This window comes from Muntiacus reevesi, chromosome 17 (assembly GCF_963930625.1).
Source record: "Muntiacus reevesi chromosome 17, mMunRee1.1, whole genome shotgun sequence".
Classification (NCBI taxonomy): Eukaryota; Metazoa; Chordata; class Mammalia; order Artiodactyla; family Cervidae; genus Muntiacus; species Muntiacus reevesi.
The window spans coordinates 35,521,819-35,541,344 of NC_089265.1; the positions used below are offsets into that span (position 1 = coordinate 35,521,819).

General features: G+C 37.4%; 1 protein-coding gene across 5 annotated transcripts in view; it reads right to left on the minus strand.

The window, feature by feature from the left end:
* The window catches only part of KDM4C (lysine demethylase 4C), a 397,429-nt gene that overhangs the window by 183,455 nt on the left and 194,448 nt on the right, over positions 1 to 19,526 (minus strand). For 4 of the 5 annotated variants that reach the window (XM_065907905.1, XM_065907903.1, XM_065907906.1 and 1 more), the window contains 4 exons: positions 13,447 to 13,640; positions 10,205 to 10,443; positions 7,665 to 7,978; positions 4,324 to 4,432 (listed from right to left, as the gene is read on the minus strand). In XM_065907905.1, coding sequence (XP_065763977.1) covers positions 4,324 to 4,432; positions 7,665 to 7,978; positions 10,205 to 10,443; positions 13,447 to 13,640 — 856 coding nt within the window. Of the gene's footprint in view, positions 1 to 4,323; positions 4,433 to 7,664; positions 7,979 to 10,204; positions 10,444 to 10,756; positions 12,774 to 13,446; positions 13,641 to 19,526 lie in introns of those variants that run through there. The other variant, XM_065907908.1, reaches the window with a different exon arrangement.

Sequence of the window (19,526 nt, forward strand, 5' to 3'; positions counted from 1 at the left end):
CTGCATACAAAAGAGAACTAAAATCACTAATAACAATCTTGTATATTTTCTTATAAACTTTCAACTTAACTTTCTAAATCTTCAGCAGAATCTCCATAGACAGCATGAGTATGTCAACTCAAATCACCACCAACAGACGTGGAGATTACTGCATCTGCCACGGCCACATTCATAAGCTCTCCTGGTATTTGTGAGCTTTGTCCTTTACAGTTGCTTCAGAAACAACATTAGCCTTATCACTTCACCAAGGGGATTATGTGCACAGTAAGTACAAAAGCAGTGAATATACTGTAAGTCAAAAGTAGGGAAAGTCGGAAATTTTACATTGCAAACAAAGTAGTAAAAAAAAAATTTAAGTGAAAAATAAACACATACAGGATACCTGAAAATTGTAAATCAACTATACTTCAGTTTTTTTTTAAATGCATACGTGTGTGCAGGAAGGGAACTTCAAAGACCAAACAAGGAACCATGAAGGGTAAGGCAGGGGGATGGATATTAATAAAATGCATGGTCAGAATATGGACGTCAATGTACAATGTTTATTAGCCTAACATCAGTTTAGGGAAAGCCCTGAGTATGTGTCAGCACAAAGGGTTGCTGATGAAAACGCTAGTCAGAAAAAGCATGCATGAGTGAAAAGGAATTGAATAAAAATGCCTTTAAACTGGGAAGGAAATACACATAAGTGCACACACATGCACACACATGCACATCTACATATACACTGAGATCCTAGTTAAGCAACTGTCCCAATGGGATATCATTCCTCTGGGGGCCCTCAGGTCCCCAAAGCACTGACCACATTTATATGCCAGGTCAGCTTCATATTAACTTTGAGGACCTGACTGAGTCAAGTGACATCTCCAGCTAATTAAAACAGTATGTTTTACTATCTACTTATATAGAGAATATTTCCGAGACAAGAATTTCAGTTTTACTTTTAACATGACAGCATATATTACATCACAGTATTTCACAATCTTTTATAATGGTTGATTTCAAGGTTACTAATCACCTGGGACTTTCTGCTTTTGGACCCACAGGTGGGTTAAGCCACATACTCACCTTGGACCCAGAGTACAGAGACAAGAGGAAAGGAGTGAGAGTGAGGGGACAGACACACAGACAAATAATGAAACACAATGTAAGGTGACAAGCCACATGCTCGAGCTAACTAAGCATAGATGGAATAGGACAGTAGAAGAGAAGTAAGAGAAATGAGGAAAAAGTGCTAAGAAACACATGAGAATGGTGCCAAGATGGAAAAGGGCGTCACAGGTAAAGCAACAGTTCAAGGAAGTGCATGGAAGCATAAAACAACACAGATACTCAGAAGGGAAAACAAAAAGTTATGTGAATGGATGGAAAAGAGGTTCCACATTGACTAGTTGAGGGAAATGAAGGCAATAAGAAGTCGGTAGTGGATTATGAGCAGTCTTCAAGTCATTTATCCTGTATCGAAGCTGTAACATTAAGGGGAATCTATGAGATTTGAGCTGGCGTCTTTAGCAACCCAAGGAAAACATCACTGTGGCAGATTTCTGAGCTGCCCTCCCAGCCCTACCCCCAGGATCCATCCTCACTCTCCGTCTGCTGAGGCCAGGCTAGAGCACTGTCCTCAGAGCTGCCTGACTTGCCCATGCTGCAGACACACACCCCTCTTCCTACAGACATTCAACCACAAAGCTCTGAGATCAGACTACAGGAATATACCATTATCAGTACTCTTATATCACAAGGAGAGAATGGGTACACATCCACAATGTTTCAAAACTAGAACCACCCAGTCAAGCACTTCTCTTTCAAGGCTGTTTCAATTCAACATTGTACAATTAGCTTAAAAAGCAGGAAAACACAGAGACTATCAATCCATGTTTCAGGATCACCATGTGCAGCTGCCTGACTTAAGGAAAAAGGTAAGAGAAAAACACTTCAGTTAAAAGAAAACTAGAGACAGATTAGTAACTGCTTTTAAACTATAAATAATACATACGTGGTATACAGTTAAGATAATTTTTCACCACTACCCTCAAAAAGAACAAAATTAAATACTAGTTTATGTAAAAATTTTACATTCTAAAATATCATTCCTTTCTTAGGTATCCCCCTCTGTTCAGGCCCTCATGTTTTTCTGCTAAGTATGGAAAAGATTCTTCTAGGAAAGAAGAGGGTGAGAGTTGGGAAATCCTTGCTGATCCTGTAATTACTGGATATACCACCAATTAGGATGATTTCCTCAGTTTCAGGCCATTTGAGTATCAAAGAACCACGGCATTGTCTTTTGAAAGGCACAGCTGAGAGGGGACTCTTATCTCTCAGTTGCCCATAAGCTCCCAGAGGTGCTGGATCAGTATCCTTCCCCTCTGCTGCTTTTCTGGAGTCAAATGCCAGCCTCATCACAGAAAGGTTCATTCACTGACAAGGAACACTGCTGTTTGGAGATGCAATTTCTCAGATGCTCCAATCTAGATCTACTCATGCTCCTGCCTGGCATACACACCTATGTCTTAAGAGGAGTGTAGAAACAGTCCAGTAGTTAGGGTAGGAAATTTCCAAAAGAAGCCAGATTTATAGTTGTGTGCTCCCAATGAGCACTCATCCCACTCTTCATCACTTTCTAATAATGACACTCCCAGTTGTACAAGACACAAAGGGAGACGGCTAAGGGAAAACATTCAAGTGCCCAAAAAACACTTTGCCACAGGACACAGAATACTCTCCCTTCTCAACTTAGAAGCTTGTAAAAAATCTTTAGTCATCACTATAATTTTCTGATTTTTCAATTCTCAGAAACCCCCAGAGGACCCCAGCAGTTCTCAACATATAAAAATAGAGGGTGAAACTGCTGCAAAAGCTGCAATCACCAGTGTATCAGCAAGATATTTAACCTCAGTCCTTTGAGATCTCCCTGTTAAACCAATCCAGTTAGAAATTTTGCAAGCTATAATGATCAAAATCAGAACTGTTTTCCATGGAGAAACTGGATCAATTTATGATGATTCACATGGAAATAAACTTCCCAGGATGATAAAGAAATAGGAGAAGGCAGTTTTCCTTATGTATCAGGACAGTACATTCCCTTTCAAGAAGCTGTGCTGTTGCTATAGGCTATAATGGGGAAGGGTCATGGAAATTCATGAGTAAGGTACAGTGAATATTAATTACTTTATACAGAACAATTCTTTATTTTGACAATAAGGAGAAAATGGTTTGGGTTGGATACAATAAAGTTGGAGAAAGAAAAACTGAACATGATGACATATGGAAATAAAGGCAAATGTATTTAATTACTTTTATTATTCAAGGCAGAATTCCATCCTGAGCTGGTGTTATAGACACTGCTACCATCATTATCTGATCCCTACACTGGTTAACTTTTTTTTCCTGACTAAACATAAGGCATAAAAGAAGACAGTGAATAAAAGGGAAAAAAATCTGCTAAGGATATGTACTCTGACAAATTGGATTTAAACTAGATGGAAGTCTGAACCCAAGATTTATCTTATTCCCTTGACAGCACCCCCACAGACAAGGACCTTAACAGTTTCTACCAGTAAAGGATAACATCTCAAAGAAGGGCTTTTTACAGAACACCTGCTTCAACTGATCCTTTTAGAGATTAAAAAAACAAAATAGACCTTATGAAGCTATGAGACACTTGGAAGGAATAAACAGTTGGTCAGTGGTCTGACTGAAGAAAAAGAAAAAAAACATTTTTGGAAAAAGAGAGAAAGAGAGGTAAAGAGGGCAACTAGGTAAACCACACAGACAAATGTTACATCTAAGAATAGAAGCTGGTTGTAAATAAAATGACTTCATGCCAAGCCTCATTAGTATAGTCAATGAGGAAGGATGTTCCATGACACACCAGGTCTAACAGGATATAGAAGTACTGCATGTAGTTTCTGACTCAGATGGTACTGATAAATTTAAAGGAGTCAAGTTAAAATCAGAGGCAATGCAAAGAAATACAAAGCATGTTAATTCCATGATTTGATACTCTGAGAGAAAGGACATCAACTTCTTCTGGAGGGTCTTAAGGCAAATGTTAGAAACAACCAATTTACCCATCAAATAAAAAAGGAAAACTTTAACACTGCTTGATTATGTGAAGCAAGTATGTATCCCTAAAATCTAAGTTCTAAATAAACTGTGTGTTACTCAGGATCTCCTTAAGGTATATATTTGCCACTTAGGCAGATTTCTTCTCTCCCAGGCAGTTTTTTTTTAGAAAAGTTTGTTACAACAAACTGACAGAATAAATTCTGAATATCATACAGTTTATATGGAATACACACTGAAAAAAAAACCCAAGCTCACCTTCATCACTTGTTGCCTGTTGCTTCACCAGGGTCATTGGGGATCTTGCTGGAGGTTTACTAAGTGGGTGGCGCCAACTTTTAGCAGTTTTGGTTTCACCTTCTGTTCTCTGGTTACAGAACATGAAAAGGGGAGAAATACTCACCATTAAAGACTTGTTTTAAAACAAAAAACTATCATCACAATGACTTACCACAAAAAAATTATAAAGAACTCTTGTACTTGTTTTACCACCTGAGAAATTAAGTTTATTAAAGAAATTTAAACGGCAAAGTCAAAAGAAATAGGAGCCATTCTGTTAGTAATTTTACTGACAGAGGAATCACTGAACTATTCTTCCATTTCATATTAAAGCACTATCTGTAGTGCAGGGTACGCTTTGCAAACCTATAATAAACTCCGATGTTAGAGAGTTTTCAAAAGTCCTTTAAAGATAATTTAAATTTAGGATTATATATTCGTAACAATCCAGGACCATGGCATTTGGTCACATGTGACTGTGCAGCAGGTTATTTTGCTTTCTGTCTTCAGAAGGCAATACAGCCAAAGTGAATCTGTACTCTTCCTTCCACTGGAAAATGAATCCTCACTTCTCTGAGGACCAAATAGGAAATCAAAAGTTGTTGCTGTTTAATATGGCACATAACTGTCATCCTGAAACCACTAAAATTCTATGTAAAATCTTTTGTTATGACCTGCCTGGACTACATTTTTCTTCCAAAGGTAGAGGAAAAAGTCATTTGCATCCTGACATCTTTCAGAGAGACTCTATTTACAAGCTTTCTCATCCATACAATCAAAAAAAAAAAAAGTGGCAGAGTTGCTAGTTAGAGAAAGAGTTCAAATCCAGTGGGTTTGCATCAGTGGTTGATGCAAAAGAAAGGAGTCTCATAAATTTCCCTAAAAGCTGAAGCAGCAGCGCCCGGAAGGAAAGAAACTATGCTGACATCTGACACATTAACAGGCTTATGAGAAAATGTGTGACAACATTCTAATCAAAGCAAGATTCACAAAGTAATGATAGAGGATGAGACTTGCCTCTGGTATATAATACCTAAAAATGAATGTGAGAAATTATAGTTTAGTCAAAAATAAGAAATATTTATTAAGCCCTTACTATGTGCTACACTGCTCTAAGAGTAGCTAGAGCAGGAAAAAATTCTAGTAGGTCCCTGCTTCCAAGGAGTGCCATATAGATGGGGTGGGCCAGAGGCAATAAACAAGTAAAAAGTAAATATTGGGTTGTTGCTATTGTTTCAGTTGTTCAGTTGTGTCTGACTCTTTCCGACCCCGTGGACTGTAGCCTGGCCAGGTTCCTCTTTCCATGGGATTTCCCAGGCAAGAATACTGGAGTGGGTTGCCATTTCCTTTTCCAGGGGATCATCCCGACCCAGGGATCAAACCAGCACCTCCTGCTTGGCAGACGGATTCTTTTATCACTGAGACACTGTGGAAGTCCATAAATATCAGGTACTATTAAGTAAATACGCAGTAGTAATGGGAAAAAAAAGCATGACAAAGAATAGAAGGAGATGGGGAGGAGGTTATTTTATGTGGGATCATCAGAGAAGGTCTTTTTGATGTGAAGACATCTTGAGTGGAGTCTTGAGAGCAATGAGAAAGCAGCACATTTAGCTCTCTGAGAGAAGGGCATTTTGGACAGCAGGAATAGCAAGTAATGTGTGAACATGTTTGGTTCACTTAATGTTTCCTGAGGATGACTAAAGCTGACTGCTATCAGCCAACACACAGTATTACACTCAACACTAAGAAACACTGGTCACACTACACAAAAATGAACCAGGTCTGTATGACTTAGAAGGACTCAGCAGTCTGACAAAATGGGATGAGAAAAGACCACCACACAGCTATTTCTGATAAGTGCAAACCAAGTCCTTATCCCTCAACAACAACACTTGCCTCCCTGGGCAGTCAGGCTTTGTTCAGTGAAATGATAAAGATGAAGGTTAACAGTAAGGGAACAGAAAAGTTATTTTCAGTTCCATTCTAGTTTAAAGAATTAGACCAAATATAAACAGGCATTTGACTTATTCACCAGTCTAGAATCCCAGTATCTGTCCAGCTACAAATAATCCCTACATGAAACTAAGTTGTAAATTTTGTTTACTGGTATGTGAATACTATGTTCAAATTTCTCAGCCACCTTTTCAAATAAATTAGATTATAACTTTCTGTTTCTCAGGTGTTTCCGAGAAATATTTTATAGTTCAGTAGGACAATCATGCATAAAAAATGATAAAAAGTTATTGGGGGAAATTAGGAGATTATCTATATTGTATTGGACATTTTAAAACTACTTATAATAGGGCATTCCAAACTGATGTCTTTATTTACTCTCTCTTGCTATTCAAAGATACAAAAGGCTTCTTCTGAGCTAAAATGAACAGGAGCAATCCAGAACTGGGTCTGTTCAGCAGCCAGCACAATTTATCAGTTCAAACATTTGAGGCTTGCCTTATTCATCCACCTATAACTCCTTAACAAGTTGTTCGGGTCAAAAGAGGTCACCAAATTACGACAATCACAGCACACAACTGTAGCGTGGCTGATACAATCAGTTCATGCTGAAAGCATGTGATACTAACATCACACAAGGACACAGGACAAACAGGGAGGCCTTCTGTAAAGGGTTAGAAAGAGGAAGTTGGAAATCAAGAGAGATCTTGAGCTTTCCAAGTGGCAGAAAGCCTGGTTCCAGCATGGGTAGAGACAGAAGGTTCAGTCTGGTCCTAGATTCAGAGTCTATGACGCAAGAGTCAGGGAAAAACATAACCAGAAGAGCCCTAATGTTAATAACAATAGAGGTGGAGAAAAGCCTAGGACCCAGAGGTATTAAGCACTGGCAGAAAGAGATGAAAGTCTTGCAGGTGAATTATTTCCAGTCTGGCTAATATTGTAGGTGACAGAACCATTCTATGTCTTGACTATATCGATGTCAGTATCACTGTGCTATCCTATCCTAGTTTTCCAAGGAGGTTCTATTGGGGGAAACTGGGTGTATAAGATCTTGCTACACTACTTCTTACCACTGCATATAAATCTACAAAGATCTCAAAACAAAGAGTTGAATGTTAGAAAAACTAAGAAAGAAAATCAAACCCCAACAGGTGGCCAAAAGTTCCATGTTCTCTGAATTATCACCAGGTTAGCCAGAGCTCGCAGAAAGTTTACCTCCCAGTCATTGAAGGAAAAAGATTAAGACCTATAAATGTGAGATGCTATTTCCACCCTACAGCAAGATTTCCAATGCATAGCATGCTGTTTCCAAAAAGAGCCTTAACAACACAATAAATATGGTAAAAATTGACACTGTCACATACACTGGGGACTTTGAAGCCATTTCTCTTGCCACTGGAGACTGCTGGGACTTCCCCAGGTTCAAGGCCACTCCCACGGCTTTCCACATCACTCTCTTCTCCCTCAGTCAAAGCACTGCTACTCTCTGCCACAGAGGAGAATGACTCAGGTGACTTTGGCCATGGAAGCTTGCGTGGCTCTGATTCCTCAGATGTGACTTGGTCACTAGATATGGACTCGTCAGCCTCACTGGGATTTGAAGGTGGAATTGCCGCACAAGTTTGGTCATCCTCAGCTTTGATTTTCTCTGCTACAGATGTGTTTAGGCAGACGTTTCCTAAGGAGTAAAACAAGAGCACGTTAATAAATGTTACAATGTATTATTGCTAAGAATTGTTAAACTCCTCTCAACTAAATGTCTATCATCAAACATCCCCTCTAAATTTCCACTGAAGACCAGAGTGGGAAAGGTCACCAAAGTACTATGCAGCCTTTGTAGGTGCTAAGGCAGCAAAATAATATATTTACTGACAAAATAAGGGATCAAAAAGAGGTTCCACTGTAAACCAGTGTCCAAAGCCTTGGCAATAACAATAATTACCTAAGGAATAGCAATTTGAGATCTTTCAAAAAAATAAGAATTTAATTCCAATATATGTTACTGATGAAACATTCCAACTCAGAGGATGTGAAACTGTACAAGTCCATGTAAAACACATGTAAAACTGTCCAGGTCCAATAAAAATGGTTTCTTAAACTAATCCTGCACAGTACAAGGACAGCACAAAACGGAAAGGAATATCACAAATACTTCACTTCTACATGAAGTGAAGGTCTTGGCCCTACCACCTTCTCTTATGCATACACAAGTGTGCATCATTTTACTCACCTATCGCTCAAACACTGCACCATGCCAAATCTTTTTTTTTTCAAATCTATTAAATACTCTGTTGGGTTTTAAAACCCAGAAGTCAAAATCCAAGAAACCAGATAGCAACAGAACAAATAAAGCTGCGTATCCTTGGCTTAAACCACTCAGTAGTTCATAAAGTAATTAATTTAATCCAGTGTACTTAAAAAAAAAAAAAAAAAACTATGGTGAGGGAATACCTGTACACATTACATAACTAGGGATTCCTTGGTGGCTTAGAGGTAAAGAATCTGCCTGCCAATGCAGAAGATGAAGGTTCAACCACTAGGCTGGAAAAATTCTCTAGAGAAGGAAATGGCAACCTACTCCAGTATTCCTGCCTGAGAAATCCCAGGACAGAGGAGCCTGGTGGGCTACAGTTTACAGGATTGCAAAAGAGTCGGATACAACTTAGCAACATGTGTATAGTGTATAACTGGTCTCTGCACTTCCCTACCTTCTTCACTTTCTATCTTCCATGCATTCATCACAAATCAGTTCAGATATCACCCACTCCCAGAAATCTTGCCAGTTCAGCCCCCTGTCTATTTTGGGTCTTTCCTTGGTATGCCATCTCTACAGTGGTACTTGGCACACTAGATAGTAATTACATATTTATTTGTCTAGATATCCAATTAAATACAAACTCACTGGGAAAATGTCTATGATTTAAACTCTATTAACACAGACATTTCAAGTGCAAAAGGAAATAAGAATGGAGAAGAAGCCAAGGGCTGATTAATTAGAACAATGATCAGGACTTTTCTTTTACTCTAAGTCGAATAAGAACAAGAAAATGGTAGGGTCAAGACCTAAGCTGAGTCTTTTAGAAGGATCACTACAATTGCCAAATGGAGAACTGACTAGAGTGGACACTGGAAAAACAGGAAGGAGGCACCTTCTACAACAGTCCAGACAAAGATAACACATCTTGAGTGAAGAGAAAGCAGGGGGATGTCGGGATTTGGGAGAGCCCCACAACAGAAAAACAGAATAGATGAGGGGAATGAGAGTGAGACAGGAATTACCAATAAGCTCTATTAGAAAAAGGGCAAAATCTCCCACAAGTATTAAAGAGGTAAAGCATAAAAACAGTTTCAAAGAAATATGCTACAAAAAAGGGGAAGAGCAAATGAGTTGAGATTTATAGATGATGGCTTTGGCACAGAGAAAAAGCCAGGGGACTATATATGCCATGTCACAGGATTGAATGATTTTTGATGTTACTTTGTAAAACATTAATCTTTATTTTCTTTTTAAAATTAATTCAAAAGCTAAGAATCTGCAAAGAATTATCTATAATTGGTTTTCTCTATTCCATGTGAATTTGAGATTTCCAAAAATGTATTATATATTGTAAATTGAGTTGCACCAAAAAAATTTTTTTTCTTTTCCATTTTAGAATCTACTTTTTCATTAAATGAAATAGGTACTGCTGGCTATTTGTCTTAAAATTTCATTATCCAGAACAGTGGTACTTCTGGCTTTTATAACACTCCCTTGGCCTTCTAGTTGAGTTACCTCATAGCTTTAGATACCTTATTGGTTAAGCTCTGTGGAAAAGTAAGATATCTGTCCTAGAAAACACAGACTTAAGGAAGATCAGCAACTACCTACTACTAACACGTGAAACATAATCAGCTAGTTTCTCACCCGAGAATCTGATATTATCTGACAAATTATGATCCAATTGCATCCTGCTAACAGAGGTCTCTTTCTCTGAAGGTGCTTCTGTATTTGCTAGTTTCACTGCTTCTTCTGGCTTTCCATCATCCTTGAGATCATATGGATCCGGGTCAGGAGTGGGTCCCTCTGTCCCACCAACTGTAGCTGACAGTTTCTCATCCTCCTCATTCTTAGGCCTCTTAGAGTGAGAACTAGTACACTGGAAGCTATTAACAAGAAAAGCTGTAGTCAGAACACAATGTGGGCAAAGGACAGAAAAAAATACATACATAAGCATTATTTTCACTTATTGAAAAAACAGAATAAAAAACTGGTTTTTAATCGCAATATACAAAGATAATATTCATAATTAATAGATCAAATTAGAAATTGAAATGTTAACAACAGTTTTAATAACAATTTACTAAAAATTAAAATTAAAACAACTCTAAATAATTGATTATTAAAACATTATTGGGAAAAAGTTTTAACACTGTTAAAACTTTATATGGAGAAGGAAATGGCAACCCACTCCAGTATTCTTGCCTGGAGAATTCCATGGGCAGAGAGCCTGGTGGGCTACAGTCCATGGGGTCTCAAAGAGTCAGACAAGACTGAGCGACTAAACAACAACAACAACAAAACTTTATAATAATATTAAAAGAAAACTTAACATAAGAAATAAAGTGAAAAATCATGACACAGGGATAAAATCAAACATTATTTAGATAATGAAGAAAGAAAAAGGAAACAAAGTGATTCCATAAAGCTGTTGTTAAAATTTTAGTAGATTATTTACATTCCAAGGTGACCTGGTGACTATATTTCCCTGAGTTTCACATAATTCTGAAATATGCATGAAAATCATTAAGATTACATGTCAAATTATCATTAGCTAAAGAAATTACAAGAGGAAGAAGGTTAACCACATGTCTTTAACATCTTATATCAATGTACTATTTATTTTCAGAGTGGACACCATTTTTATATTATTCCACTTCTAGTATTTTTCAGCAAGTCACTTCATAGCTTTATTGTAGATAACTTCTGTAAATGACACAACATTTCTAACACTTTCATTTGAGAACAGCTATAAGTCAAACTAAATCAACATGTATTTCAGAATATGTGTACACACACACACACACACACACACACACAGAGGACATTAGTGTTATCCTATAGAAAGTCCCCATAAGATAAAGGGAGTAGCCAGGGATAACCTGGCTTTGGTAAATTTGCTAAAAGTAACAGTACTGGTATCATCATCACTTTTACTGAAACCCATGCAGTGGTCTATGTGGAATATTACATTATGAATAGCACAGCACACATAAAATTAAAAGGTTGACATCTCTTTGAGACTTCAATGAAACATTCCCTTAGTTAGACTTCCTCAGATACCGTATATTACTTAAGAGAGATCAGCAAACTCAATGATGAAGCCACAAAGGTGAGCATAATAAGCCCCTCAACATTAGGCTTTCTAACTGGGTAAGTAAAGACCACTGATTATTTTAATCTACTGAAAGACACTTCACTGTTCAATGTCGTATCTGTGTGCAATGTCAACCAACAAGGACCATTGAGATTAGTAACTAAGAGGCCAGATTATACACCTAAATTAGAGTGTTGTGTTTTCTGTCCATTAAATAACAATTCTCAAGACATTCTATTGGCCACTGAACTCAAGATTGACTACTGTCTCCTGCAGCGAATATTTTTTGGCAATGTGGATTAGCACCTTTATTCTCCAAATCAGTGTTTCCCAAACTTTTCAGAGTGCAACCCACAGTGACTTATACACTTCAGATGATGACACAATACACACATACACGGATGCTCACACATGTCATGAATTAATACTTACCATCACCTCATGGGAAGGACTACAATACATTTTACTCTCTTTAACTTCCTAATTTTAAAATGCTGTTCCTAACCTATTAAATTGATTTGAAAAGTGACAGTTTGAAAATTCCTGCTGTAGACTATAGGGTGAAATAAGAACATCTGGGTTGTAACTCTGCTACTAATTCTGTGCAAGTATATCTCATAAAATGCTGGTTTGATTCCATGTTCTTAAGGTTCCTCCACTTACTAGCATTCTAAAATAACAGAAAATAAATTGCTAGGGGAAAGTAAAACAGAGAGAGAGACAGAGAGAGAGAGTCAGAAAATAAACATCAGAAGTGTGGGCAAAGATTTAAAATTACAGTGTTTTTTGGTTAGTAACTAAAAACTGGAAAGAAGCTACAGGTCCAACTATAGGAGATTAGATAAAATACATGCAGGCATTAAAAATTTTGTAGCAAATCATTCAATTACATGAAAAAAAAACACAAAACTTGTCAAATTACTAATAGAGCATGGCCCCAATTTTGGAAAGGTATATAATATTATATAATAAATAAGAAATATATATGTAAAGGATATATACAAAATGTTAACACTGGTTATCTCTGGATTGTGAGGTAATGGGTGATTTGGGATTCCTTCATTATTCTTTTCCTTATTTTACAAATTTTCTCCAATGCACAAATATTACTTTTACAATCTGAAAGAAAAACAATGAGTAATATTGGAGAGTAAAAATACAACACAAACCTGGAAAATAAGAACCTAAAAAGGTTGCCTGAGGACCTGAGCGACAAAACACACTTCCTGTTTAATGTGTTTTAAGACAGCAAGATGACCAGGACAGGCCTAGAGGCTTTTGAGATGGCCCTGGCCACAAAAATGGAATGCAGGATACATTACACAGAGACAACCACGTTACAGAAACACCACATGCTCTGACTGACAACTTGTGAAGCCGAGTGTGTATAATGCAGCAAAATATAGGCTCCCCAATAAGAAGAGTAATATGAGATGTTTGACAAGTGAAGAAGAGAACTACCAAAAGTCAAAATCGGTAGCCAAATTAAAAAGTTGGAAACCAAGTTATTGAAGCTGACAAAAATAAGGAGAGAGCACCCATAAGACTTTAAATACATTCATGTTTAATAGTTCTACAAGTGTTCTATTTCTCATGCACTGCAACACAACAGACCTCTCTTTTTACATTCTATTTATTTACTGCACTTCCAAAGAATTACAAATACTTTGCCTCAAATTTTCAGCAAGATAGTAAATAATGAATAGTAAATACAATGAATAAACAGAAGAAAAGCAAATAAATAGTCTTTAAATTTTAACTGAGTGGGATGGGGTGGGGGCAGGATCATTACCTCCTGGATGCTTTTCTTACTTTCCTCCTCCGCTGCAGCCATGCTTTTATTTCAGGGGTGGATTCTGGAGTAGGCTTTGTGTGATCAATGGTGTATATATCCTTTCCTTGCTTCCAAAGCTGGTATCTGTCTGGTTGAAATTTCCTCACAAAGATATCCATAGAAATTTTCACCATGTCTTTCCTACAAGTGCACTGAAACACAATGGCGTTGGAGTGCTTTAGACATTTTGCTAACTACGTAAAGTCACAATGAGTTGTTCTCTGAGTGTGCCATACATGAATACTACATAATTAAAATACTACATAGCTAAAAATACTACATACTACATAATTAAAAATAATGCTTTATATTTTCGAACATTCAGTGAGTAAAAATCTCAGTTTCTCCTGAATAGAGGTGACAATCTCTATATTCACATCTATAAATGAGAGTAAGATGTTAAAATGTACAGTTCTTGGAAACTCTATCAAGAACAACTGAAAGGAAAGAGCACATATTTGAAAGCATACCTGCAGAGAAGGAATACCCTCCCAGTACAAGGATGCATTGCTGCACTGAATATTATAAAAAAGAAAATCTAGGTTGGCAATGAATAAAAGTAGCTAATGAATGTGTGGTTAGAATAATTTAACCAATAGATTGATATAAATTTTCTCCAAGACCCTTATTAATTGCCTTAGTGTTTATTAACAAATACACTCTCACAAAGTAACCAACAATTAGGAGCAAATAAACAGTCTCTTCTACATCATATCACATGAAACACCCAGCATCATCTCTACAATCATATCCATCAGGAAAAAGAGTATTAAGGTAAGAAATTTAAAGAAAAGATTATTTTGAACCCACTAGGACTTCCATTCTCATGAATACATAGTTAGCAGTCATTAGGAAGTTTCCTATAAAGACCTCACACAGGTTAAAGTGTGTCCAGACTAATACTCCAGGCAAGTAGAATTCAGTGAAACAGAGGTAGTCTCAAAGATGTAACTAACATACCTTAATCATCCCTAATACACCTGGCAATAGACTGGTTTACTCAACAACAGCCTTGAAAGTAAATCTTTCAATACTTGGGGAAAACAATTATCATCTCTATGCAAATTAATTTAAAATTTCTTAATAACCTCCAGCCCCAAACTTTCTCCACAGAGTTCTAATCTTGACTTGAAAGTTCAAGAAGAAGGAAAAAACAAAACAGTTCAGGACATGGCTAATAGTCTAATATGCTGAAAAGCAACTTCTCCAACTTCCAGCAAAAATTCTATTGTTATATATGTTATGATAATCCTTTTGTTCTCCTATATTCACAATCAATATTTCCTAACCGCCCCCTTTGCTTCGATCCCTCGAAATCCAGTCTGTCATCATCTACAATTAGCTCTTCACCTACCTGCATAAATCCTTTCACCAGGACACCTTCACTGTCAGACTCTGAAACTTAGTTTCAGCTAACTAATTTCCCTGCCTGCAGTCTCTCAGAGCTCCAATTCATCTTCATAGCTGTCACTTTAACCTCCCTCAAATATCTCATAATCTTTCATTTCTGAGTTCAATACGGTATAGTATTCTGCTCTGCCTTTAAAATAAAGTCTAATGTTGTGAGCCTGGCATTCAAGGCCTCTCTCTTAAGCTTTACTTCCACTAGTGAGATATCCAGGTTTCTCTTCCACTGCAACTCAAAAGAATATTCCTATTCAACCACGAAGCAAAGTCACCAAGAGCCTCCTTACCTCAGTACTTCTGATCCTACCACAAAGCCTTCCAGCTCACCATTCTGCCATCCAAAGCAAATTCATCCTAAACACTGAATGTAAATTGTACCAATTATCCTTCTGAATGGAGTACTATTTATCTACATCATTGCTTTCTATTATTAACTAAGTACAGGCAGACTTCATTCCATTACACTTTGCTTTATCACACTTTCCTCTAACACGTTTTGCAGATAAAGTGCTTTTTACAAATTGAAGGTTTGTGGCAACTATGCATCAAGTCGATCAATTTTTCCTACAGCATTTTCCAACAGCAGCTGCTCTCTTCATATCTCTGTGCCATGTTTTGGTACTTCTCAACATTTCAAACTTTCTCATTATTAGGGTGATCTGTGATCAGTGATTATTGATGTTACTATTGCAAAAAGAATAAAACTTGCTGAAGGCTCAAATGATGGTTAACTTTGTTTTTAGCAATAGAATATTTTCTAATATATACTTTTTTCTATACACAAAACTATTGCAGCACATAATAGACTACAATATAGTGTAAACATAACTTTTATATGCATTGGGGAACCAAATAATTTGTGTGACTCGCTTTTTGTGGGGAAAGGAACTGAAACCCCAATCTCTGAGGCATGCCTGTAAAAAGAGAGTTTCGAGTCATTTTTAAGTCTTCCTGGCTCAGAAATACAGAAAATGAGGATCATTAGATATTTGAAGTTATTTTGCTTTAAGATGCAACCTTTCACTAAAGGAAGAAATGAAATTTAGACACACCTGCAGAAACTCTCTTATTTGAGTACAGTGTTACTAGTATTACTTTGTGAAAAAAAGGAGTGGACAATATAGATGCTGTAAGTTGCCTTGGCATCCAAAAATTTTGTGTTACATTTTAATTTCCTATCCCTCTCTCCTGGAAGTCTTGAATTTTGTACACAAACAACAGGATCCATTGCTCAACTGATTCTCTGACTCAGTAAAAGAATTTATGTCCTAAGTTATAGAAACACAGAACAAATTAACGGTTGCCAGGGTTAAGGGAAGAAATGACAGTGAGAGGAAAGCAGGTGGGTTCAGGTATACAAGGCCATGTGACGGATCCTTGCAGTGGTGGAAATAGTCCGTATCATTGTCAGTACCCTCTCTTCCTATACTGTACTATAGTTTTGCAACAAATTACCATCAGGGTGACAGGATAAAGGATACCCAGGATCTACATGTCTTATTTTTAGTAACTGGATGTGAATCTACAATGATCTAAAAATAAAATGTTTAAGAAAAAAATAAACTCCAAGACTTCCTTAAAAACACACATATATGTGTGTGTGTGTGTGTGTGTGTGTGTGTGTGTGTGTGTGTGTGTGTGTGTGTGTGTGTGTTTAACCTTCAGTTTTAAATATTCAGAAACGCAGGCATAAAATACCCAAAATAATGCAAGGGCACAATGCCAGAATCAAAAATAGTTGAAGTAAACTTTAAAAGCATACAGAAAATCTACTTTTGTCAGTAGTGACAATTAACACATTCATCTAAAGCCCTAAAGATTACATGAGAATATTTAATAGAATGTGCAATGTGACTTTACTAGCATATAAGAATGAAAGACATTAACAATCCCATTTAGGAACAAAGAAATTACAGACTACATATTGGTACAAAAAGCAGTAACAGGTAATAACTCTCAAGCAAGCTATTTTGGATAAGAATTCAAAACACTAATAGAAATGGCTTTTCTTACTGTTTCTTTTAAGAGTATACCTATTGTTTATGCAATATATAATGTATGCAATGAAGTTCACATTTAAAGGGAGTTGTCAGGAGTCTATAAGCACAGAACTCTTCCATATTTCACTACCCTAAGACTTGTTACACAAAATCATGATTATTCGTCCCTATCTACCAGGAAGTCGAATTCATGCTGTTATTTATACCGAAAACCAGCAATCTAATTTCAAAATGAAAATGTTTCTAAAAATCAGCAACTTTCTAAGACAGCAAATACTAAGCTAGTCATCTGAATTGTAGAATTGGAAATTTCATATAACCACAATATATGATTAATAAAATAAACGGCTGAGGCTTAATTAAAAAACCCAAACTAAGGTATTACTTGAATATATATTCTTTGCAACACACAGTGTGGCTAATGGAGGGAGGGCTTTCATGTGCAAATATCTGATAAGGAAGACTTTGAAGGCAGGCAAACATCTGAAATTATTCTGCTTTCCAGCCTATTTATAATAGTTAAATGGTAATTAAGAAGGAACTGAGGAAAGGGACTTCCCTGGTGGCCCAGTGGCTAAGATTTCTCACTTCCAATGCAGGGGGCCCCAGACTGATCACTGGTCAGGGAACTGGATGCCACATGCCACAACTAAGAGTTTGCATGCCACAACAAAGACCCAGGGCAGCCAAATAATAAAAAATAAATATTAAACAACAAAAGAGGTACTAGGCAAGAATTACTTAAAGATAACAAACCTAGTAAGCCACTTGATGTGGTTGCTATGGGTTAAACTGTATCTCCCCTCCACCCCCAAAAGGTATGTTGAAATTCTAACCCCAGTAAATCAGAATACAGGCCTACTTTGGGGACAGGGTTGAGGCAGAAGTAGTTACTATGGTGTAATATGGTGTTACCGAGTAGAGCGGGCCCTTAATCCAGTAGGACTGGTGCCCTTATCAAAAGGGAAGAGGCACAGACAGAGAAGGCCAGTAAGGATAAAGGCACGTTGGGATTAATGCATCTACCAGGCAAGGGCCGCTGAGGGTTAACTCTGCCACCAGGAAGAAGCCTGGGAGGAAAGAACTATAGGCGCCTTGATTTTGGACTTTTGGCCTCCAGAACCCTGAGGCAATAAATTTCTGTTGTTGTAAATCACCCAGTTATTGGCTCTATTACAGCAGTCCAAGGGAACTAATACAAATTTTTGGAAGTAGGAAGTACAGCACTTCTATAACAAACAGCTTAAAATGTGGAGTGGCTTTGGGGAAGAGAAAAGTAGAGAGTCATCATCACAGACTATATCATATATATATATATATCATATATCATACACTATAACATATATCATATATATGTGTGTGTGTGTGTGTGTGTGTGTGTGTGTGTGTAATGAAGAACAGAGTATCGTTACATGTGCTAAATGTGCTTCTGGCAAGGTCTCGGAGGTAAATGAGGAGTATGGTACAGGACACTGGAGGAAAGGTGATCCCTGTTGTGCAAAGTGGAAAAGTTGTGTTATGTTGGGTGAAAGGTAGAACTTAAAAATTACAAACTTGGAAATGTAGTTGTGATTTCCAATGAAAGTATGGAAGGTTCAGCCTTGCTTGCCTTGTCTGCTTACTGTAAGACGGGAGAAGAAAGAAAGAAACTGAGGAAGGAACTGCTAAGCAAAATGAAACCAGTTTGGAAAATTCTCAGCCTATCCACAGAGTATATTCTGGAGACTGGGCCAATGCTTTGGCTGGATAGACATTTGCTAAAGGGCTTAGGCATGTGAGTCATGGATCAGATCAACCATCTCAGCAGAAGCCAGGAATGGAGAAGTGATTATCCAGGAAAAGCCTGCAGAGGATACTCTTGTGTGATGGCTTGGATACCCCTGAGGTGCAAAGAAGACCAACCAAGTTTGTGAGGGCTTTATGTTATAAGAAATAATGCCAGCCTCAACTGAAAAGGACAGAGCCAGGATGAAATAAAGGAAGAATGACTAACAGGACAACTCACAAGGAAGAGGACTGAGACAACAGTCCTCTGTAACATCTGTTACAGCAGCCAAAAAACTCTCATATGGAGCATATAGAAAGATGCTGCCATATGTTTTATTTAAGACATATTAATGGAGGCCCTCCTGCAATGGAGGAGACACAGGAGGTGCGGGTTCGATCTCTGCATTGGGAAGATCCTCTGGGGAGGAAATGGCAACCCATTCCAGTATCCTTTCCTTTTTCTTCTTACCCTCCCTCCCCCCACTCTGGTATTCTTGCCTCAAAAATCCCATGGACAGAGGAGCCTGGTGGGCTATACAGTCCATGGGGTCGCAAAGAGTCAGATACGACTGAGCAACTAAGCATGCACAATGGAAATACTGAATAAAGCAGTAAACCCATTCATGTTAAATTTTTCTGAATAACATAAACCCACAAACTATTACTATCCAATCAACAGTATGCTAGATAATACATAAAAATAACCTTATTTCTTTTAAAATTCTATATTATCCAATATAGATATATTGGATATATATATATATAATGCCTTGGAGGAGGAGAAAAAGAAAGCATGAAAAGAGTTTGTTGAGAAACTACAAAACCCACAATGCAGCATACTGTGGCACTTAAAAAATTGGACTC